The sequence below is a fragment of the Cornus florida genome, unplaced genomic scaffold (assembly GCF_030987335.1).
Source record: "Cornus florida cultivar Cherokee Brave unplaced genomic scaffold, ASM3098733v1 CherokeeBrave_3.0.0_Hap2_Chr09, whole genome shotgun sequence".
Classification (NCBI taxonomy): Eukaryota; Viridiplantae; Streptophyta; class Magnoliopsida; order Cornales; family Cornaceae; genus Cornus; species Cornus florida.
The window spans coordinates 83,246,240-83,271,307 of record NW_026775579.1 but is presented as its reverse complement, the minus strand read 5'-3'; the positions used below and the strand labels follow the sequence as shown (position 1 = coordinate 83,271,307).

The following is a 25,068-nucleotide window of genomic DNA, read 5'->3' as shown; positions in this document are numbered from 1 at the left end:
TATTTATTTATTTTTATATAGAAGGGTATTTCAGTCCTTTCACTGCGTTGATGTTAAATTCTCACCAACGTTCTACTCTTTTTTTGGGCTTAATCCAATTCCCAAACAGTGTACTAAAACCCTAACCTTCTCCCTCTCTCTCTCTCTCTCTGCGAGTCTGCAACGATCAAAGAGGCAATCTTTTCAGGTATACGTGTTTCGTTTATTCAAATTTGGTTTTAGCATATGTATATTTTTATATATGTGTTATATACTGTATCCTGAAGAACCGCTTCAAATTTGATATATAGATCAGAATGCCTGAAAGCAAGCCAGTGATTGGTCTTTCATGGGAACCAAAGCTTCCTCCATTCTCATCTGGAACCAAAAAGGGGTCTGATAAAGCTAAAAATCTGCCTGAAAGCAGTGCACTGTATAAACCCACTACTGAGCTCATTGACGGGCTGTTTGTTCCACCTAACAACCCAAAACAATTGAATAAATTACTGAAGAAACAAGTCAAAGATACCACTGGGAAGAATTGGTATGCGTTGATTTGAATGAGATTATTTTGTCTGTGTAATTATTTTATGTATTTGGCTGTTGTGATTGTTGATATTTTATGTGGTTCGATTGTGAAATTGTAAATAGGTTTGACATGCCTGCCCCAACTGTCACGCCGGAGTTGAGAAAAGATCTCCAGTTACTTAAGGTTGGATTACTTGTTTTCTTTTCGTGTAATTTGTTTCTATGGTACTAGTTCCAGATACCGAAGCATTAGTAGTGTTTTATCATTTTGGATCTTGCAATTGATGTTGGAAATTTGCGTAGCAATTGATGTTGGAAATTTGCACATTACCCAGAAAAGAAAACTTATATTATTGCAAATATAGTATTATGTAACTTACTGCAATGAAGTTATGGAATCACATGGGCACTTATATACTGCAAATTTGGGACTAGAGACGATATTTAACTGATTTGTGTTTAATTATTGGGCAATCAATTTGTTTCAGAATTCAGATAAACCTTTTTTTGGGGTTTAAGTAGTTTCAGATAAACTTGAATAAGTGAAAATTGATATTGTAAAAATGATGATGGAACATTACCTAAACTGGAACTTAGGATTCTTGCTTATATGTCTTCATATGTTAGTAACTAATGGTGGTGATTTTTAATGATGATTTAGCTGAAATATTCTTTGGACCCCATATCTAGGAGCTTTAGTTGGTGTTAAAAACATAGTTATTAAAGGCTCACTAAGGTGCAAAGGTGCTAGGCCTGAGCTTTATTAAAGTAAATTGCATGTTGTACATAACATGCAAATAAATCATGTAGCATAGAAAATTGGGACTAATGGAACAATACAATCATTTAAAATTTTAAATATGTGGTATATGATTTCAAGGTTTGCAACTATTAAGAGTCAGTGAGTGAAGAACATGACATATTTATCATGAAAATAATAAAAAATTTCACTATATAATTTTTTTTTTTTTTTTTTTTTTTTTTGTTGCTAAGTAAGATGAATTTATATAAGGACACTACATCATAATTTATCATCAAAACATTAAATAATTTTTCAATTGAAAAAATACCCATACCGTGAGAGAGATTAAGCTCTCGCAGCTAACAGTTGACAAAATATTTATAGACCATAGTGTTTGCAGACAAATTCTTTTTCCGCCCATTTATTTGTTAATTCTATTTCACAAATTTCCAAAGTTTCAACTAAATTAATTATATTAGAAACTATTTTCCATAGTTTTGTTTGTTAAGATGCCCTGTGGAAAAAGCAACAATTTGCAGTGTCATGATAGCAACTACTTATAAAAAAATGTAGCCAAAAAGAGTCGGCAACTGGGGGGAGGGGGGGAGTAACAAGGGACATCAGTGAAAAAATTGGGGCTTTGTTGCTGAAAACAGCAGTTAGAGGGAGGGAAAATAGAGAGGGGTAAAGGTTGAATAAACTTACCAAGAGAAAGCAACGGTTGAAGACAGAACAGAGAAGATGAAAAAGAAAATGCGAAGAGAAAACAGTGTGATAAAGAGGGGAAAAAATCTATTGGGGGGAGATGATTTTTGTGACGGGAAGAACAAAAAAGAAAAGGTACAAACAAAGAAAAATTTATTTTGTGAAAGGGGAAAAAAGAGAGAAAGAGAAACTAGATTCGTGATGACAAAGAAGATAGAGAAGTCATAGTACAAATTACAAAATTCACCTGAAGGGTTCCGGCAATAGGGTTTGGTTGCACAAGTAGACACTCTTCTTTTTCTCGTTCTGCTCTGCTAATCATATCTCTCTCTCTCTCTCTCTTTCCGGACTATTGTTTGTTTTATAAGTGTGAAAGAATGAGTTGCCCTTTTATGCATAGGTTTTTAATATGTTGCAGTGTTATTCATGATAGTATGATGTGCTAACATATTTTGCACATAATAAAAGAAGTGGGCATTGAATTATGGGAAATTTTTTTTATAAAAAAAATCACATTTTATACTGGGCATGCCTTTTTGCACCTCGCACCTGCTGCACCTGTTGTAGAGGCACACTCCTCTTGTAAATTGCTTCTCCTGAGGCTAAGCAAGGGCTTTTTGTGCCTTGTGCTTTTTGTACCTGAGTGCGCTTGCGCTTTTCACAGCTATGATTCGAAAGGAAGATTTGGGGGGGGGGTACTCATTTTTATTTTTGTTCTGATTGAACAGAAAAAGCATCTGGTCTTAGCCATTTCTCTTGTGCCAGTTATTTTGACACATGGGAAATCTTATTTAACTTTAGTAACATAGGTAAAAATGAAAATAGTAAGTTTCGTGACTCCACTACTTGTTCTGGTTCCTGGCAAGTAGTGGCAATTGCGTTTGATTTTTGCCATTTCATCTGTGCCAGTTGGTATAACAGGTGGGAAATGGTCTTAAACTTTAATGACATAGGTAGAAGTTAAATTAGTAAACATTTCATGACCCCAGTACTCGTTCTGATTCCTTGCAAGTATGGCAATTGCATTTGGTGTTTACCATTTCATCTGCGCCTATCATTGTAATACATGGGAAATGGTCTTAAGGAACGAGTGAAATTAGCAATAGTCTAATGCCGCCAGTACTTTCTCTGGTTCCTAGCAAGAAGTGGCATCTGGGAAATGTTGTTAAACTTTGGTGAACAGGTACAAGTGGAATTAGTGACAGTTTGGCGCCCATGCTACTTGTCCTGGTTCCTGGTAACTTCAGTGAGGTTTCTGTCAAGTCTTACACGACTTTGTAAATGATGTCTTCAGCTACTTAAATCCTGTGTACAATGTCTTTTCTGCAGTTCAAAAGAAATTTTTTTAGATAGATATATTAATAACGTTCACGTATACAATCATAGATGCATTCTGTAATGGCCTCATCCTCCTTTACAAAAATTGTTTCAGTAGGTCCCGACTATAAACCCAAAAGAAGTATAATATAGTCTGAAAGGCATGCCTTGTCAACCAACTATTTCGGGAAACAGATCCCCACAAAATATTTGGGAATTTTCTTTTACTAATTTTGGCACTTAGAGATTTGATTTTGAACAGTGTCATTCTTCTTCTGTCACATATTATTGTACCTAGTGTGCAAGATCTTGTCTGGTTAAGAAACTCTAATTTTAAAAATCCTTGCATGCCGTCAGCCTGAATGGTGGTGGGACTCCCAAGGCCCCAGGTAGTGGCAATAGTTTTGAGTTGCTTAATTCAGCATTCACAATTGAAAATTCTTCCCTTCTTACCTCATTAAAGTGGAGGATTTTGGTGTGAGTCACAGTAATGAAGGTCAGTATAACTGTATAGGCAGGGAACACTTACTGTTATGCTTAAAATTTTTTTAGTACTGCTTGAAAAGTTTGCTTTTCTAGACAATAAATTCTTTCAAATGCAATAATGGGCCGTAAAACACCTGAATTGGAAATGAAGTAAATATGTTGCATTGTTTCCTAAATGTGTTTTCCCTGATCTAATATATTGATGAGGAGCATGTTCTTGTTCTCTTATTGTGTGCCATTCCATTTTTTAAATGACATCCACTAAACTTGTTGCTTGAGTTCTCTTTTTCTCTTTTTGCGGGATGGAGGGGAGGAGGTTGAATCTTACTAATTGAACTGTTTCTGTTGACATTAAGTTATGTGTGAATTAGACATGGAATCCTTATTGGGTTTATTAAAAATCATGGTGAAGCTGTTATGGAATTGATGGTCCATCCATGTTGGAAGAGTGCCAATAGATATTGACTACTACTTTCTTTATTTATTTCAATTGATATTTGACTGTTTGCATTTGTATCTCTTTTGATGGATACAGTTGAGGAGTGCCATGGATCCAAAGAGGCACTACAAGAAGAGTGATACAAAATCAAAGACACTTCCGAAGTATTTTCAGGCAAGTTCATGGTTAAAGCTGAATGTTAGTAGTACATGATTACAACATTAAGGCGCATATAAAATATATATGATTTGGATGTATTGCTTTCTTTGCACTCGTATTGTTTTTTCTTGGTTAAGTGGTAAAAAAATTGGGTATTTGGACAATAATCAGGTTGGAACGGTGATAGAATCAGCATCGGAATTCTTCACAGGCAGACTTACTAAGAAGGAGAGGAAGGCAACCCTTGCTGACGAGCTACTTTCAGATCCTTTCCTTGGGGATTACAGGTGAGATAGAATATGTTACTGTTGCGCTTTTGCCAAATGCTGTATATTCTGAGTGTGTATGCCTTTTAAGATAATAAATATATTTTAATAGCCATTTTAGAGAAGGGGAACCAAAAAAAAAAAAAAAAAGAAGAAAAAGAAAAAAGAAGATCAAATAGACCGCCGGGCGGGGGGGGGGGGGGATGCGCGCAACTGGGGGGGGGGGGGGGATGCGCGCAACTGGGGGGGGGGGGGGATGCGCGCAACTAACTATTGAAATAGTGATAATAGATGTAGTCCTTAATAATAAAATGATATCTGGGTGAAAGCAGATCCTTCCAGTTCCATAAAATAACATACTGGAGGATTGAAAGGCCCGCGTTCGATTGATGACTAAAAACTCATACCATTGAATTACTAAGGGTGCGTTTAGTAACGTTTTTGTTTTTTGTCTTTGTAGTCTTAAGACAGCAGAAATATGATTTTGCTTTCTTGAGTGAAAATAGAAAGCAGAAATGATGTTTATTAACACTTGTTGTTGCCACAAATTTAAAAATATAAAACAATAACTGTGTTTAGTAATATAACATATTTGTTACAAAATGTACATAATATTCTTTAAATTTTTAATTTTATTTTTTAATTTTTTCATTTCTATTTTATTTTTTTCATGGCAAGAATTTTAGGAGTTGTGATTAGAGAGGAGGGTGAGGGGGAGAGTAAATGACTTGAACACGAACTCTCGGACACAGGGAGCAACCCAACCACTCAGGCACAATACTTGCTTCCATTAGTATCAAAAATCTATAAATCTAGAAAAAATAATTGACATTATTATTTTTTTTTCTGTACATTATTATTTAATATACTATATACTAAAGTATATTTTTATCAAATAAAAAATAATATACAATATTTAATATATTCTATATTAAAAATATATATTTTTATTAATATTTAATATGCAACTTAGTATATAACACAAATAATATGAATTTTATTTGAAATGAATAGTGCCTGTGTAGTAACATTAGTGAAAAATGTTTCTGCGCTACAGTGCCAAAAACATAAGGAACATCATTTTTATGTTTCCTCTTTTCTTCACAAAAAAGAAAAACAAAAACATTTTATTGAACGCGATTTTTGTTTTCATTTTGCCTTTTAAGAGGTTGACAACAGAAAACAAGAAACGTTTCTTGTTACTAAACGCAGCCTAATAAGCAGCTCTATTTTAGATTGGAGACCACTGAGGCCTTAGTTCACTAGTTATTGCAAAGTTCTTTTGTATCTTATTTCTCCTGTATCAATCTTTTTTGCAGGAAGCGCAAGGTTCAAGAGATTGAAGAACGAAACCGTCCGGGTGGGGTTGACAAATGGAAAATAAAAGGTCGGCAATCACGGAAGCGTGCAAAGCAAAGAAGGCACTGATAACTACAAATACTGACCCACAGTATGCCATTCCCGGTCAGATTTTTCCAATCAAGAATCTCATGAAATCCATAGGAAGATTCATTTTCAGTCAAGACAGATCCACAGAAAAAAATTCTTTCATAGCATTGGTGTTTATGAGAAGCAAATTACATCTTATCATCGTTGATTATATTGAAAAGACATCTCACAGGTGGAAAGAGAGAACAACTTTCACAACTGCAGTTCTGGTGGTGATTTCTTAGTACTTTGTTTGCTGTTGTATCTTATACTTGAATGTAGACATTACTCGGTCGTTATTAAAAATAATTACTAGGATTGATGTTAATTTTTGTCGAATTTTTCATCATTTGGCCTTTGTGCAGCATTTTACCAAATTCTGCAACTGGAGGGCAGAGCTCGAGTCTTGAATGTTACAGTCATATAACTGGATATCTATCTGTTATTTACGGAGTATTTATTTATTTTATGGTCCTTATTTAGTATTTTATGTGTCCTTATTTATTCCCTAATTAACAGAACAGTATGAGGAACAGTTTTCTTCTTTATGCATGGCTATTTTATCCCTTCCATCTTAAGTTCAAATGATGTGAGGTATATCACCAGTTCTAGCTTCAACCTACAATATATATATATATATATATATATTTCATCGTAAAGGAGTTTGTCTAATCTTAAACTCGATTCTATGAACACAGTGATCCTACTACCATGTGGTGTCCTCCGCTATGCACAAGAAGATTTGAAAATTCACAATTTTAAAATAACCCTGGTCAAGAAGGAAAATATAAAAATAATCTAAAATTGTCGGACGGTTTATGGAGGTATGTAACGGTATAGAATCATTGAAAAGAGATTACGAACTAGGTCATAAGGCTTATACGCCTCCATCTATGGCATTGGCGACTTAGACACTTATCTTCGCGACTTGGACACTTATCTTATCGTACTTTGCTAAATACAATTAAGGATGCTTCTTTTATTTCTCGTTCACAAAATAAAATTTGTGAAATTTGTCCACAAAGAAAATAAGGGCGTTTGCCGTTTCCGTCTATTTATATCACTATCAGTAAATTTTTTTATTTCGCAATATGTGAGTCATTTTCCTTAACTATATTTAAACGGTTTTCGCTATTTTTTAATTATTATTAATGATTTTAATAGATGCCTTTTCCTCAACTTATATTTGAACGGTTCTCACTATTTTTTAATCATTATTAATGATTTTAATAGATGCACTTGGATTATAACAATTACAAAAGAGAGAGAATGAAGAGATGAAGTCCAATAGGAAGAATAAATCAAAGAAGTATGGAAGAAATAAATGATGGAAGAAATAAAATGCTTCCAGATCCATCTCAAGTTGGGCTAAATAAATGGTGGAAGATATAAAATGCATCAAGATCCATCTCAAGTTGGGCTAAATAAATGATGGAAGAAATAAAATGCTTCCAGATCCATCTCAAGTTGGGCTAAATAAATGGTGGAAGATATAAAATGCATCAAGATCCATCTCAAGTTGGGCTAAATAAATGATGGAAGAAATAAAATGCTTCAAGATCCAGTTGGGCTGGGCTTGCCACTATGCACATCCTCATTCATTCAGCGAACGATATAAAAGAAGTATGATTGGGTCATGTAAGTACTTAAAGACATCACTAAGTATATGTTATAATTAAATTAAGTCTCAGCTAGTTAGAGACTTGTTCCATTTCACTTTTGCTATTTAAAAAAAAGAGATAAAGTAACCTTGGTAAACCTTAATTAGATTAAAAAAAAAAAAAAAAAAAAAAAAAGACATATTTCGACTATGTACAATCTTCTTTGATTGAAAATGATAGAAATTTGATTTGGATATGAAGGAATGGAGATAAGAAAGTCAGTTATTTATATAGGCAAAAATATAAAATAAAAAGGGTGCTTCTCTGAGTCTCTCTCTCTATTTAGTTTCCTTTGTGTTTGGATGGAAAGGAAATAAAGATCCACAAGTGATCTATAGTTCTCTATTATTCTCTTTTCCATTTCCCTCTTCCTTCCCACCATGTATCTCCATTATTTTAAAAGAAATGGCAATCCATGCGAGATGAAAGGTGAAGAAAGAGAAAAGTAGACCTTCCTTTTCTAGAGAAGTGCAATTGTGAAACCAAACGCATCTTAAACCCCTAATACAAAAGGATGAAGCTTATAAAATCCCCAGTTTCATCAATTTAATGATTTATAAAAAAAATGTTGTGAAATGAGCTGAAGATTATAAGTTTATAACTTTTTTTAGGGTGCTTTCCATATTTAATGAAACCGAACCACTATTTCACTGGAGAGGATTTTGATCCGGTTTCAGCCGATTAATTACAATTTAACCAATCCAATCTCCATTGGATATATAAACAATTGTGTGAAAAACTGTAAAGTTTATTTAACTTTTTTCGCTTACATGTCCAATGGTAATTGACCGGATCCAATGATCTTGAGACCATTTAAAATTTTCTTGTCAGAGCATGATAGGCCGGAACTAATATTAATTTATCAGAGTTGTTTCTAGTATTAACAAATGATTCAAATTATTATTATTATTATTATTTTACCTAATTTTTAATAGTCAACTTCACTTGAATAACCTAATATTTCCTATAAAAGTAAAAAAATAACTTTCCCCAATCTGTCTTTGCAACCACTTCCTACAGCAATGTTGGCCAAAAGCACAAGACATGTTGCATTCCTTCTGAACCATAAATAATACAAACAGGCATGCCAGAAAGGCAAATGAAGCAAAATGGCCCCGTGATCACTCCGTGATCACTCCACACACGTGAGCGATCACAACCATCCGCTGCAGTGCAGCACGGTGCTGTTACCGTAGACGATCCGAACACAATCTTGGAACGTTGTACCTGGTAAACCCTGGGTATAACAATAGATACAGCCAATTTGACACAAAAGATGAAATATTGGCAGCAATGCAGACCCCTACTATAGAGAGTCCAATTCTCTCCGTGTCTCAGGCCAATGTATTTTGATCCAGTCGCATATAAAGATACTACGATGAGAGAGAACGGAAAAGAAAAAAATGAAATATGTCAAGAAAATTATACCTGCTAATGTAGAACACAGTACAAACAGAAAAGCCACTAATTTAGGGGCTATGAGGACTTGACAACAATTGTTCCTCTAACAGTGAGGTGAAATTTCTTCATGCTAAAGTATTTACACGCTGAAATTTCTTCATGTTAAAGTATGTACACACAGCTAGTAAAACTAACTTGAATGCACGTTTGAGCGCATAGCCATGGACTAATTTCATGGCAGCGGTTCTTGTGAATCTCCCAAACGTGACAAATGAAGATATGCATCTGTACCTGTGAGAATATAGTGCAAATATACAAATATGTGTCAAATGATGTGAAAAATCATAACAGCGTTTAAGTAAGCATGTGAGATTATTAAGAAGGAACTAAAACTTATTAATAAAATACCGGTTCCATAAAGGTGTAGAAATATATATTTATACGGAAAAAGGTAAAATTTAGATTTATCTTTTCAAATAAGATAAAATATTTCGCAGTTCAGAAGCCTGGTCTCACTCTAGGAAGCATGCATATTAAGCCCTATTCTATAGAAGACTAAGCACTCTGATAAAAGAAAATAAAAAAAGAAAAGTCCAAAAAGAGGGAAAACAAAGTTCTAGATAAAATTACTCAGTTCTAGAAAGAGAATTGAATGCATGTATCCTTGCGCTCAGTTTGGTTTCAGAGAAAATTAAAGCACAGAAAAAACATCAATCATTAAATAATTTAGAAGCTTAGGACAACTAGAGAGAGGTAAGAGAAAGTATACAGATTTCAAACTAAATTTGAGAGAAAACTACTTATTAACTAGGGGAAAAAAAAAAAAAACCTACTTATTCCATTTGCAGAATGAAGCAAATGGATGACTGAGAAGGTTTTTTGCTATTAACTCAAAGCATGCTGATTCAAATCAGGAGGAAAGGTTGTAAAAAATGGTAGCTAATAGCTATTAGCTGTAACATGAACAGTTGTTAATCAAACATGGTAACTTCAGGCAATGGATGTCCCATACATGTTACTGTAACAATATGAATACAAATAACAAGATAAAGACAGTATTTTATGTGTCCTATACGACTAGCAATCCATGAATTCATTTATTGCACAACAAAGAAAGAAGCTCAACTTACCATATCCTTCCATCGAAATAATTTGCAGATCCCCTCCAAAATACCGAGCATACAAACGGCTTATCGGAAGCCCATAACCATAACCAGCCATTGTTGCCACATTAGCTGTTACATCATCATCTGGCAGCTCATCCAGGGGGTTTTTTGCAGTACTGTAGAGATATGTAAAAATTTTTGGAAGACCACTTCTTGCTATTCCACCCCCTTCATCAGAAACCTATGGCATCAGACAGACCAATTAAGCAATGGATGGCAAGACGAAATCCGGTGCAACCCAGATTCTTATAGTACATGTCTTTCTAATCAAAGGTACAAAACAAAATATGGGAGAAAAAACGACCATAGAGAAAAGTTCTGCATAAAAAACAATAAACACAAACCTTAATTGTAACATCCTCTAATCCATCAGCAACTATTATTCGAATAGGAGGAGCAACTTTGTCTGAGTTCACAAACCTCTCTTGGACAGCACGCAAAGAGTTCTTAACCAACTCAAAAACCATCAGATGCAAGTGTGTTGGAACATACCTGTCATTAAAGCAAATAAAGTAAATATAGAACATGAAAGGTAACAAATTGATCTATCACAAAAACTATTTGATATTAGTAACTTGAAGACTTGGACACAACATATTGATATTAAAAGGATCCAGCATAAAACTTTGTTTGTTAAAGATGAAGATATAGAAGATGAAATCAAGGCGAAATTTTCAGGGGATGATATTCCTGGATTGAAGAGATAATGGAAAAAAATTCATCAAACAAATTAAGAGGCAACAAATTAGTTGATCAGGATTAGTAGGAGCAATATCACTTACGGGAATGTAAAATTAGGATCCCCATATATATTAATATCAGGAGCGCTGCCATACTCTCGAAAACAAATGGAACGGGCATCTTCACTGGCATTTCTTGCTACCTCTACAGGGGACATTTTTGTATGTATATAACCTACGCAGTCTGGAAGGGGATTGGGATCGTGCAATGCCACGTGCTGCCCTGAGTTTCACGCAGTATTTGAAGTATATAACACATTTATAGTATCCATTTTCAAGGACAAATAAATAGATTCATCTTAAATAATATAAAAAAGGCCAATTATACAAGAAATCAAATTAATAAGCAAGCAAAAGAGAGAGATGGGGCTAACCAATAAGCATGCGAATACCAATTCTTGACATGTAAAAGCGATCTAGGAACTGATGAATCTCATCCAGAGACTCATAATCAATCTTCGCATTCAGGCCTTTCTTTAACTGCTGGACTCCCAAAGCCATCATAGGTACAACATTGTTATGTCTAACCTTAATCATCTTAATCATTTTGGTGAATTCCAATTCATCATTTGTATCCTTGATCTCGGGAATGGATCTAAGGTCACGGAAAGAATCCAAATACCAGTCTCGCACCTAAAAGCAAAACATTTAAAAGGAGATTATTGTTTGCCAAAACCATTGAAATCCATTCTTGAACTTACATTGACAAACCACTTACTAATCTAAACAACTTTCTAACAAAGACTAAACTAGCTATGAATTCGGCACTAGACAGACTCATATTCTTACTGCTAACAATTCACTGTCTGATTGCTGACAAAGAGAATATTGCTGGCATGATAACACCTTAAAACTAAAAGGAAAAGCAAAGCCATATATATATATATGAATGTTTTTTATGATTGTATAATACTTTTGACTTGGGATAGAATCATAGAAATAGAATAGGAGATCTTTTTATGATTATTTTATATTTTGACTTTGTGAAGAGAGAGAGAGAAGAATCCAGAAAGTCTCAACATTTTTCTTCCAATGTAAAACATTTTTTACTTGTCAAAAAAAAAAATGAAAGTCTCAACATTTTTTCTTTTTTTTTTTAATTTCTTTTTTTTTTTTTCTTTTTTTTTTTCTTTTTTTTTTGTAATATGCATAATGGGTTTTATTTTTCAGGCATGTAGAAGATTCCTACAGTGTGGGTCTTAATTTTCTGGCAATCTTGTTGCACAGGTTGGGTGGATTTTGCATGCATTTATAAATATGATGGTGATTCATTTTATGTAATGCAGATCATTGGGATTGTGAGTAAACATCATGTAGAGGAGATATTTGTGTATAAAGGGATCAGACTTTTTCTACACTGGCTAATTACCAAAAGAGGAAAAAACAGAACCAAGTACAGAAAAAGTATGATCCCTTGTACCACTTACCAAATAATATCTTTCTCTACATGATGTTTTAAACATCACTATGTTTACTCACAATCCCAAAGATCTGCACTACATAAAATGAATAATCATCATTTTTATATATAATGCATGCAAAATATGTGCAACAAGATTGCCTGGAAATTAACACTCACATAGCAGTATTCTTCTTAAATAATGGATAACAATTGAAAAACAAAACCCATTCACGCTCTCTTTCCACAAAGTCAAAAGTATAAAATAATCATCAAAAAGATCTTCTCCTATTTTATTTCTATCCTATCCAATTCAAAGTATTAAACAATTATCTAAAACATTTTCTCCTGTTATAATTAATTAATTACAATTCTCACAAAACCCTGATAGAATTAAACCCCATTTCTCAAATTACCCAAAAATAAATAAATAAATAAAATAAACAGTTCAAAATTCAAACCCAGAATCTTAACTTAATTAAATAACAATCAACTAAGGACCTTCAAAATAGCAGGCTTTTCTGATAAACCATAAGGCAGGCTCTCAAGCTCAATTGTTTTCCTCGCAATCCTCGTCGGAAGCTCCCTGTGAAGAAACTGAGCCGCAATCAGCAAATTCCTCTCGGTGGGTGAGGACCCAAACTCCATCATATACCTCAGGCTCACACCCGTCTGCTTCATCCCACCCCATCTCTGCACCTCGTCGATCAAACTCTTCGAGAACGACTCGTACAGCTTCTTCGCCGCCATAGCCCAACTCCAATAAACTCCAACCCTAGAAACAGAGGAGCTCTAACGACGGAGAAATTTGTAGAAGACCCACATGGAAGCGGACTTCACGAAGCGAACCCGCCCACAGAAAATATTCTAGAGAGAGAGAGATGTGGAGAGAGAGAGAGAGACGAGTAGGCAGAGGTTCTGGATTAACAGGCTGTGGTTATGACACGTGTGAGGTTCGGCCTGTTGATTCGGGTGTTTCTGGCACGTGTGAAGCGGTGCGGGTGCTTCGGTATTGGGAAATGTGAAGTGTGGTGACCGTTAAAGCTGGGATTTGTTTGGGCCTGGGCTTATCTGAGAAAGGACAGACAAAATCACGAGGCCATTACTGGACCACTTAACTTAGTCCATATTATGGGCCCTAAGGCCCACCTAGTATTCCTTTTAAACCCTACCAATATATAATTGATTTCATATTGGGTTCACATGTTTGTCGCTAATCTTATTGATGTCCCACTTAATATGGACTTGAGCATCTCTCGCTTCAATATCTGATGTATGGCCTACTCAATTTTGTGTTCTCATTAATAAAAAAACATTTGTATAAGATTTATTGCAATTTTACATGCATCAAATCGTGGTTTTGCTATATTAATTTTCCAATTGACCGACTGAGTTGGGTAGCCCAGTTAGTAGAGGCAATCTCCTGAGTTCTTCCCAATCATTTTGCCATGTGGCTCAATTATAAAATATTTTTATATTTTGTGTAAACAAATACAATATTCAAAGCATCCCATATGTTGAAGTGTGACCAATATTATGAGTGTTCTCAGGAATAATATTACAAGTGCATGCGTTTATTTGGACTTAGGAAAAGTATATATATATATATATATATATATATGCATTGAAGTGTGCGGGGACTTGCAGATGAAATGGGGTTTTCATCATTGTTATGAAATGGGCTTTTCATCATTGTTTCACCCTAAAGAGCTGTAGCACAATGACAGGGCATCTATTGAAGGGTGTGGCTTTGAATACAAACTTTGGTGCTAACTTGTTCCATCTCTTTCATACCTCATTGGCCTTAATAAACTTGTTATATTAAATTGATTCTATGGCACAAATGAAGCCCAAAATAAGTGCAGGACTAGCAAATTCCAATTAAATTTATCATAATATCATTACATTTGTGTTATAACCCAAAAAAATAATAATTAAAAAAAAAAAACCCAACTATATGACATTTAAATTTCACTTTAAGCCCTTTAACTTACATCTTGCACAAGTGGCTTCAAACTTTTAAATTATTCATCATTAACAACAATTAAATAGACAATAACCTAGTTAGTACAATGCCTTCTCTCCAAAGGAGAACTCAAATGTTCAAGCCTCATTGGAAGTGTGAGTGCGTATTTGTTTAACTTTCCAAAAAAAAATTTAAAAAAATATTAAATTGGGAATAGCTTGTTTTTAATCCTATATCCCATGCAACATTATATTGTATCAACACTAATTAGGTACAAAATCAAAATATATAATCCGTATCATGGAGACCAAATCATATAAAATTACATATGTTGAAAGTTTACACTAAGATTTTATTATTACACATCATATCAAATAGACAAATCTATTTCAACCACCACATTAGTTGAATAATGCAGGTTTAACCACTAATGCATTTGGTTAGGAGCATACAAAACTTAAACACAGGCATTAATTAAACATTCCTGTTGGCTATCTGCCAAGAAACTTTGAGCTGTGCAGGAGACCAATGGTTTCTTCTTGAAAACTTCCCTTTTCCTAACTACCAAACATCAAACATTCCAGCTAATTGATTCAAATGAATGATTGGATTATCAACATTAAGTATAATAACATAATGCAAATTAAGCAAATCTATGCTTGTTGCATTTAATCCAATTCCAAGTGTGTTTTTGTATGTTTTTTTTCTCGAGAAACAAACAAATATTTTGTTACTATGTCCCATATATTTGATCATAGCTCTTATGTTATTTTATTTTAAAACTTTGGTCTCATTTGCATGTATGTTCTTGAAACATGGGGCATTGAAGTGTCCTTGCAGAGTGGAAGAGGGGAGGAATCTCACAGAAAAAAACTATTAGATATTTCATATGCATGCAAAGTTTTAATACAATAAAAGGCAATACATGTGTAGTGTGTAGACAGTTATATATTCTGGATATGTCTATAAAAGGCAATATATTAACTCAATTGACTCTGTTTTGCTCGGATATGTCTATGTATATGTGTATATAGTTATATATTAATACAAAATGTACTATAAACAACTTGGTATAATGGCAAACTCATTGACTTTGCATACACTTGCTTCTTTTTCAAAACTTTTTAAAATGGGTTTTTGCCAAGAAATCACTAGTTTGCAGAATTTCAGTAGCTTATATGTTTTCAAGATCTTTGGGGATCTTTTTTTAGTAATGAAAAAGAGATATTGCTAGGTAAATACATCATTAATTATATGATTAATGGGATACGGCATATCTCAATTATTTATCATTATTGTTGTAATTTTTATTTTGATAAGCCATTATTGTTGTAGTTTAAGCTCTCTGTCTCTCACCATACAAATGCTCATAAAAATAGTTTTTTTTTTTTTTTTTTTTTTTTTTTTTTTTTTTTTTTTTTCTTGGTAAAAAATTCACACCCACATGCACCTCTGAAGACTTGAACCCTCGACCTTCTACTTTGGAAAGTAAGGAAGTATTGCTGGACTACACCATTGAACATGTAAGCAAAAAGCTGAAAAAAAACTTGGTATGAAAAGTAAGAGAAATTTTTAGATGGTCCGGCCAATCACCATTGAACATGTAAGCGAAAAAGTTGGAAAAACCTGCACATTTCTGACACCATTACCCATGCGACTAATGGTGATTGGTCCGGACCAATGATCCGGAACGTATAATAATTTCTCTGGAAAATGGTGTTGAATTATGTTTTCTTAAATTTGCCATGGGTGTGAATTAGCCTCCTAACTTTGGCCATATGACTGCATATCTGTCACACTGTTTCTTTGACTATCCAACCTCCAACAAAATGAATATTCACAAAACTCAAGCCTCATGGAGGAAGCAAAGTTCAATTTTCATGAATTTCAAATACCCCAATAATGAGAGTCTGACAATATATTGTTTTAGGGCTAAATATGGTATCCTGTCTGTTCATTTGATCTGACATTTTTCTTCATCGATTACTTGTCTCCACAGATCATAATTACTACTAACTATTCCAATTTAGATTGATGTTTGACTTAACAAATGAATTTAGAAAACTAACTAAAACCTTAAACAGAAACGTGCCATCTGTGTGTGTGTGTGTGTGTGTCAGTGTCACCTTCAAGAGTCATTCTTTTGAAGTCATTCAAAAGAAAAACAATTGCTATTTTCATGCTTCTCTTTTACTGTATGTTAAGCATTACCTACCACTGACAAATCCATGCCTTCTTATTGTCCCCACCCCTCCACCACCAATTCCACACAACCCACAATTCCATGTGCATTGGTGTGTGTTCTCTGCAATTCCCTTTAACTTCTAAAGGAAGTTTCTTTTGTCATCTCTTTTAGTTTGGGATTTTCAAGAGGGTCTTCAGAGATGCACTGATACCCATATGATTCTTCAAAACAAAGGGATTGCTTTGATGGTGTTTGAATAAATTCTTCAGTCATCATTTGCGGGTAATATGAGAAACTCTGCACGTGCATGTTCTTTCTGTTTATATGTATATGGTCATATTCATATTCATATTCATGTTCATTCAATTTTTCGTGGTTTTGATATGAGATGTATGAATGTGTTGTGTTGGTTGTGTTGCTTTGATGTTTTGTTTCTCTTCCAGTTCTATTTTGTTATTGATTGGTTTCTGGAAGTTTAGGACAGGCCAAACCTGAAGCAAATATCTGTGTGTGTGTGTGTGTGTGTGTTTTCCAATTCATATGCCTTGTTGGCTTCATCTTGGGAAAATTGAAAATGATCCCATTTGATCATTTTCTCAATCTCTCTCCATGAATTTTTGTTGTGTTACATGAGTACTGTACCTCTCTCTTTCTCATTTCATTCCAGAACTTTTTGGGACCGAAGGAAATGCTGAAAAATTGCTAATGTTACTCAGCACCAAAATGCATTTGATCTAAAACTGAATAGGCATTAATACTATATGTAAATGATTGTATTAATGTTTGCTGATGGGAAAGTAATGAGAAAACAAGAACTTAGGAAAAAGCTTAATAGCAAAGTTAGTCCATGCTTGAACTAATTGCAGAATCCACAGATATATATGACATATAGGTTATGCACACATAGAACTGCTTTTCTGACTTTTTTTTTTTTTTTTTTTTTGTTCGTTTTTTTCTTTTCGATCTCACAGGCATTCTGGCATTGACAAAAATGGTGTTACACCTCAAAACAGAACTATCAAAGAAAACCCTTGTTTTCAATCTTAAGGTGTGGGAATTAATAGGGATCTTTGTGGGGGTATTTACTGTAATTCTCTTGGTATTATCTTTTTGCCTTGCTTCACGAAAGAAGTCCAGAAGGACTAATGACAAACTTCCTATTAGCCGAATTCCAACTCTGTCGAAGGAAATCAAAGAAATAAGGGTTGATCAAAATTCGGCAAACAACTTTGTTCCTCATGGTAGTGATTTCCTTTTCCTTCTTGAAAAGTTCAGCGACAAAGATAAGCTTTTGATGAAGGCAAATGTAGATAGTAGCAGTCCAGGTTCAGATAATCATTTAGAGGAGGACAGTGATGATTCAGGAGAGAAAGGGTGTCCCGGGACAATTAATGTGCGCAAACCTTCTCCTCTGACTGGTTTGCCTGAAATTTCTCATCTTGGTTGGGGTCATTGGTTTACATTGAGGGACTTAGAAATTGCAACAAACAGATTTTCAAAGAAAAATGTTATTGGTGAGGGTGGATATGGAGTTGTTTACTGGGGTCATCTGATCAATGGGACTCCTGTGGCTGTTAAGAAGCTCCTCAACAACTTGTAAGTTTTCGGACAGAGTGCTATGCGACTCTTATTTCATCTAATTCCCTTCAGATTATTTACAATTTGCCAGCTTATGTGGCTTTCCGAATATTTTACGTAGAGGGCAAGCAGGGAAGGAATTCATGGTAGAAGTTGAGGCTATTGGACATCTCCGACACAAGAACTTAGTTCGACTTCTGGGATACTGTATTGAAGGAACTCATAGGTACCATATTTTCCTTTAAGCTCTTTCTTTTGTTTTTGGTTCATCATAGTAGACAATATTATAGTATTATACACATAAAAATCCTAAGGAATTAAACATTAAAGTTCTTTTAATGCAATTCCTATATTTTCACAAAAAAAAGTATGAATTGGTAATGAAATTTTTTATCTGATTAACTGCACCATCATTTGAATAAAGACAGTTTCATCCTTGCTAAATGGTATAATGTTTATAGAAAAACAAAGGGTATTTTAATGACTTCCTTGTTATATGCAATTAGATTGATTGTAAAAATTTTGTGCAATTACTTGAAATTTGCTTATAGTGAAGATTTTATGTAAATAGAATCTATTGTGATGATAATTTTTGTTAACATGTCATTTAAGTTTTTATAGGGCTTGCACTTACTTTCTTTTCTATTCTATATTGAATTTCAGGATGTTGGTTTATGAGTATGTCAGCAATGGCAATTTAGAGCAATGGCTTCATGGAGCTATGCGTCAGCACGGATATCTTACTTGGGAGGCGCGCATGAAGGTTCTTCTCGGCACTGCTAAGGCGTAAGTACATCCATAGATTAATATGAGTTACACTTGTGATGAATTTTATTTCCTTTTCACAATTAGTATACTTGTTGCAGGCTTGCCTACTTGCACGAAGCGATTGAGCCAAAAGTGGTGCATCGGGACATCAAGTCAAGCAACATACTGATCAATGATGACTTCAATGCTAAATTATCTGATTTTGGTCTGGCCAAGTTGCTTGGTGCTGGAAAGAGTCATATTACAACTAGAGTTATGGGTACCTTTGGGTGAGTTTTTTTTTTTTTTTTACTTCTTTTTGTTTCTTATGATTAATATTTTGATGCAGATGCAGATGCTCACTAGTCGGGAAATAATCATCATTTTTTTTTTGTTTTTTTGCTGATTTTTAAATTGGACAGATATGTGGCTCCAGAATACGCGAATAGTGGCCTTTTAAATGAGAAAAGTGATGTCTATAGTTTTGGGGTTGTCCTCTTGGAAGCAATTACCGGAAGAGATCCAGTGGACTATGATCGCGCTCCAGATGAGGTATGCAAGAATACAATTTTCTTACCACAATAAATTTGTTGAATTTCTCAGCTTTACACTGAATTTTATACCGCTGAGCTATTACAGGAAGATGTTTCAGTTCAAATCACCAATCTAAGTTCATGTGAAATGATACTTGTATATACTATGTGTAATCTATGGGACACAGTAAATGTTTTCATTTACATATTGCAACCTTGTGTGGTTAAACCTTTCAAATAGTGGTCTACTTCATCTATGTGCATTCAGTGGTTACTATAAGTAGGCACTTAGAGTCACATTCGTCGTGGTTTCTGAATTTGGTGGTTCTTGCAGGTAAATCTGGTTGATTGGCTTAAGATGATGGTTGGCAGCAGGCGCTCAGAAGAAGTGGTTGATCCAACTATTGAGATCAGGCCGTCTACAAGTGACCTTAAACGCGCTCTCTTGACTGCTCTGAGATGTGTTGATCCTGATGCTAATAAAAGACCACAGATGAGTCAAGTTGTACGCATGCTTGAATCCAAGGAATATCCCATACCACGAGAGGTTCGATTCTGAGATATAAAATTGAAACTAACATTTGTAATGTGAATTTGCTACAAGAGAAAAAAATTAAAGTAAAGAAAATATATCAAACTCTTCAAATATCTGCTGCATTAGTGACTCTTCCGCAAACTAGTCTTTTTTGTCAAAACAAGATCCAACTAAACTCAAGAATAATGCATTTAACTAGATAATGTGATTCTTTTTCTTATGTTTTTTACTCTCTAAAATTTGGAAGTTGAATTTGAAACATTGTGTGAATTGATCAGCCCCCTAAATGTGACACATTTGGAGTTTCAGGATCGAAGACGCCAAAGGAGTCGCACTAGGTCCATAGAAGGTGCAACTCAGGGGGACAACTATGAAACAGATAAAGTGAAAATTCAGAGAAGCACCGGGAGAGGACAAGCAGGCAAGTGATTATAGGATTCGAGTGACATGAGCTGGAATGCCAGTCCCACATTCTTCCCATCTTCTGATTAAATAAGGAGAGTTCGTGACTCTTATCATGAGAGAGCTCTCTTGATAGCATTACTATTTCTGTACCTCGGTTGGGAACAAGAGCAGGCAGTGAATTACAAAGGAGGGTTCGAATATTTTTTCTTTTAGTTTCTTTTTCTTATCTCTAGAGTGTGGATAAAAGATTATTTAGCGACGAAAAATGGCATTAGCATGAAGTACCCCTATAGCTGGTGGTGTGTACAGGTCTTTTGCTCTTTAAGCTTTATTTCTTTTTGGATCATAGGCCTAGGCGATGACTAATGAGTTGTTCCTGTTTTGTGATTGCATTTGAAAGAATGATTTCTGTGAATATTCAAAACTTTGGTTGTCAAATTCAAGCCCAATATTGGGTATTAGTACCAAACTATATCAATCCAGTTATTGCTTTACCTCACATCTCCTTCTTGGTGAGAAAATAGATAGTCCAGGACCATGTGGTCTTGACCAAAATCACAAGATAAATTATTATATTGTTCGTGACTAAATAGTCACGGCCAATTACAACTTGACACGCAAACAATTGTGTCAACTTTATTCAAATCTATGCTTAATAGTGGAGTTGACTAGGACCATATAAAAATTTATTCAATCACAAGATGTCACACAACTAACCAAAAGACTGAATAATGCTGATTGATTTAGTTGATGGTAGCTTGTGATTCGCCGAGACTGAGGACCGTTTATTTATTTATTCTGTTGAGAGAAATTATTATATGGCCATGGGACCATTGGTAACAAATAGTGATTGGTTACAGATCAATGGCTCGGGACCATGTAATAATTTTTCGTCGCACAGCCCTGCCTCCAGTCAGAAACTTACCTTTCTGGGCAAGAATTAATCCAGTTATTGCTTGAAGAGAATTAGAAGTTAAGCGAAAATATAATGGGTTCACAATTGACTGGCCCATTTGGATAAAGTATTGGGCCTTAGGCCCAGGTCCATCCATTCAGCTTAAACTTTCAGAACTCAGGCCTTAGCCCACATCTTCTTACATACTACAATTGCAGGCTTTATGTACAGACAGACTTGTTACATAATTATCTAAAATTTGACAAGCATTCACGGAATATGTGACTTTTGATCACTGATAATAATCACTTTGCAAAATTGTTATCATAATCACTTTTTCAGTTTCAGATTAGGTAAGACTAATAAATTTGGGACCCATTATAAAGTCTGCAAAAATAAATGCTGATTAAGGTTGTCCTTGCAAATTTTCATTAACTCACAGTATTAATTGTTTCTTTTTCCAAATATTATATATATACATATTCATATTCATATATACTCCGTATATATATATATATATATATATATAAAGAGAGAGAGATGCCTTTATTTCTTTGATTCATATGTCTTTTGGAAAAGAACCGAAAAAAAGGCTGAAATTCCGAAAGAGGGACAAAAAAGAGGTGTAAAGGCAGCGATGTAACGGTCAACGTGACGCCAAATAAGCTTTAACGCCAGGTTTGGTGAAATGACGGAATGTGCCATTGTGAATTGGCATAATGTCACATATTTGCAGATGGAAATATCTAAATGCCTTTCGTGGGTCCCTTTTAAAGTGGATATGATGTGGGATCACTATTCAATTGGATCCCAAATCAAAGATATTTTCAGGAAGAAGAAGAAGAAAAAAAAATAAAAAAAAGATTTGGTGGTCTCGAGATTATTGATCTGATATTCTGATCAGTTATTATTGAATACGTAAATAAAAAATTGTATATTTTTGATATAATTATTAACAATATTTAATGGTGATTGGCTTTAGATTATTTTTTTCAAGTAAGATGGATGTTTTTGTGTAACTTGAAGATATCCGACACTAATATCATATGTGTCGTCGAAATTCAAACACAATTAAAAATATTTAAAATATTTTATTTTTAAATTGAATAATGGCAACCACCCAGCATAGATATGTTTGGGACTCTTTCAAACTTTGACATATGGTTTTGTGATAATTATTTTTTTTTTTATAAAAAAATTGTAATTTAAAATATAGTATGAATTAATATCAAGGAGTTGGCTTTGCAAGGTGTCCTGAAAATGTATTCACGTCGTGTTCTACTTATATCTGTATTAATTAGATCTAGAGTTATTCGAGAGTGTTTTTTAAATTCAACAAAGAAAGTGATGTAAGAGCTTTTTTTAAATTAAACTAAGAGAGTTTTTTCTTTCTTTCTTTCTTCCTCTGTTAATAAACTCAATTATATGTGCCTTGGTGAGACTTTTGAGCATGTATATTATATATATATACATATACATGTATCAAACACATCAATTGTTAAACAAAAGGATGACCCATTTTAGTACTAATCATGTTTATCTTGTTAAGAGTGGTTGGTCATTAAATGCACCCATCAGAGTCTCTTTTTGAATGAGATTTTGGCTTTACTTTGTTGGAAATTTCACCATGTTCCCACTTCACATTCGTGTCTGGACTTACATTAAAAACTATTAGTGACTAGACATTGAAAAAGATTCCAAAAGTGCGCGAGTTTTTTTTTTTTTTTTTTTTTTTTTTTTTTTTAATTATTTTTTTTATGGATAGTGGAGATTTTTATAATTGCTATTGGCTATGTAAGATTTATTATGTTGTAAAATAAAACTAAACATATGGTATAATCAATTTGGACAATATTTACTTATGGATACTTCACATATTATTGGGATTTGAATCATGGTTTACAGTATTAGTCGCGATTGTAATCGCAGTATCGATCACGGTGTAATGGATTCGGACAAGATCAATATAAACTAGTCGAATCGACCAGTAGAGAACCTTTGAAAAACGGTCGCGTATTGACCGAATTGGCCAGTACAAAGGTCGTGTATCGGTCAATACAGCGAATCATGATCTGAATTATCTACTATGAAGGGATCATATAACCTATCATGTGTCTTAAAATGTTAACATTTTGAGGCATAATTAGCAATTCATTAAAATTTATTAAGACAATATTTGCCCATTCGTGATGGGGTGAAGAGAAGGTGGTAGTAGATTGAGAGGGTGAAGGGTGATGGCTATCGTTAAAGGGTGGGAGTATGAGAGACAAAAGAATAGAGTGATAGAGATATGGAAGGTTGTAATAAGATAAGTGGTTGTGTCTCAAAACCCTAATTTTTAAGCACATGATAAGATTACAGGACCTCCTCCACAAGTAGAGATCCAAATATCTCCGCCATGTTGATGTGATACCATCTTATACTGACACATCACATTTAGGTTTTTTAAAAAGTTGAAAAGAATAGAAATAGAAGCCAGGTCTTCTTTTATATGCATTTGTGATTAAAATTTGAACCACAGTAGCTGTTAGAGAGAGTAACTCCTCAACTATTAGATAGGAATTTTCCACTAATTTTAGTACGGATAGGTCTCACATAATATCTAACGGATTGGATCGAATCAGTTCAAACAGCTTTATTCGCTAATGTCAATTACTTTTTAATTTGCTTTTCCTTATCTAACTTTTCCAACTCCTTTAACGTATAAAAATGCCACCCTTTTCCACTTTAAAAACACTACAATGTGTTATTGAATTTGTTTGTTAACTTTCAAGTACCGTTATACATATTTTGGAAAATATTTTTAACATTTTCAGGTATTTTGTTGCTTGTAAAATATATTTTTTTCCTTCTCTAAATGAAAGTAGATTTCGGAACCATGAAAATAGAACATGCATGTTGGTTTGACTTCCCATTATGTTATAAATATATATGTTTTATTTCTACTCACATGTAACCATACTAGTTATTGTCTCCACCATATATATATATATATATATATCATCATCATCATCATTTTTCTCATCGTTGTAATATGTACAGATTGTTTAATTTAAAGGTTAAAAAGACACTTTAAACCCATACACTTTACACAACATATAGATATGTATATATTGATTTTGAAAATTAAAAACCGTTCAATGCATAGTCGCGTAATCTCTCTATTTGTTTTGATACACGAGAAATAAATTTTTATAAGAAAATAGGTATGACTGTGCGTTGGTTCGATGTATAGATGCAACCTCTCAAAGGTTTTCCTGCCCGAGTGTCCACTGTGTACCGTGCACTACAATTGGGTGATTCTGAGTTTTTGATGTTTGACCACCTCTCTCTCCCATGTGCAGTAGGGGACACCAATGATTTTGTATGGAGTGTGGATCCTTAATTCTATTTATTCCTCTCTTTGTATATATATATAATTATATATATAGGCCTATATATATATATATATATGGGAAAGTACGGAGAGCAAAAGAAAATTAAAGAGAGAAAATGCTAATTATATGACACCCACCCATGCACTATGTCCATCTCCACAAACAAAGCTCTATTGTCCATACCCTTCACATGACCTGCCAACCGCTTGGTCTGGTCTGGGACCGCATCATATGAACAGTTCTTTGAATTTAGATGTGAGCTGTTGAGACTCCGAGTGATCCCAAATCATTGGTGGATCCGATGTCGTAGTGCACAAGCGTTGAGCTGCATACTATTATGAATAATTCACAATTTTCGTGCATTTCTACCCGTGTAAGGATTGTGTAGACCTTCAATCGTGGGCCCTCATATGCTCCAAATGATCCTTACT

General features: G+C 34.1%; 3 protein-coding genes across 3 annotated transcripts; 2 read left to right on the top strand and 1 right to left on the bottom strand.

The window, feature by feature from the left end:
* Positions 1-44: 44 nt before the first annotated feature.
* LOC132274715 (rRNA-processing protein fcf2) lies at positions 45-6,534 on the top strand. The gene is made up of 6 exons (XM_059776054.1): positions 45-187; positions 291-523; positions 631-691; positions 4,293-4,370; positions 4,527-4,642; positions 5,941-6,534. The coding sequence occupies exons 2-6, from the start codon at positions 297-299 to the stop codon at positions 6,047-6,049; spliced, it is 591 nt and encodes a 196-aa protein (XP_059632037.1). The 5' UTR covers positions 45-187; positions 291-296; the 3' UTR covers positions 6,050-6,534.
* A 2,567-nt stretch (positions 6,535-9,101) lies between these two features.
* On the bottom strand, positions 9,102-13,314 carry LOC132274712 (pyruvate dehydrogenase (acetyl-transferring) kinase, mitochondrial). Its single transcript, XM_059776049.1, has 6 exons — positions 12,918-13,314; positions 11,392-11,650; positions 11,060-11,240; positions 10,622-10,769; positions 10,242-10,458; positions 9,102-9,402 (listed from the first exon to the last, which is right to left on the bottom strand). The coding sequence occupies exons 1-6, from the start codon at positions 13,164-13,166 to the stop codon at positions 9,344-9,346; spliced, it is 1,113 nt and encodes a 370-aa protein (XP_059632032.1). The 5' UTR covers positions 13,167-13,314; the 3' UTR covers positions 9,102-9,343.
* A 3,301-nt stretch (positions 13,315-16,615) lies between these two features.
* LOC132274710 (probable receptor-like protein kinase At5g18500) lies at positions 16,616-20,859 on the top strand. Its single transcript, XM_059776048.1, has 8 exons — positions 16,616-16,849; positions 17,539-18,163; positions 18,267-18,371; positions 18,809-18,931; positions 19,012-19,182; positions 19,315-19,444; positions 19,760-19,972; positions 20,270-20,859. The coding sequence occupies exons 2-8, from the start codon at positions 17,559-17,561 to the stop codon at positions 20,387-20,389; spliced, it is 1,467 nt and encodes a 488-aa protein (XP_059632031.1). The 5' UTR covers positions 16,616-16,849; positions 17,539-17,558; the 3' UTR covers positions 20,390-20,859.
* Positions 20,860-25,068: the final 4,209 nt, after the last annotated feature.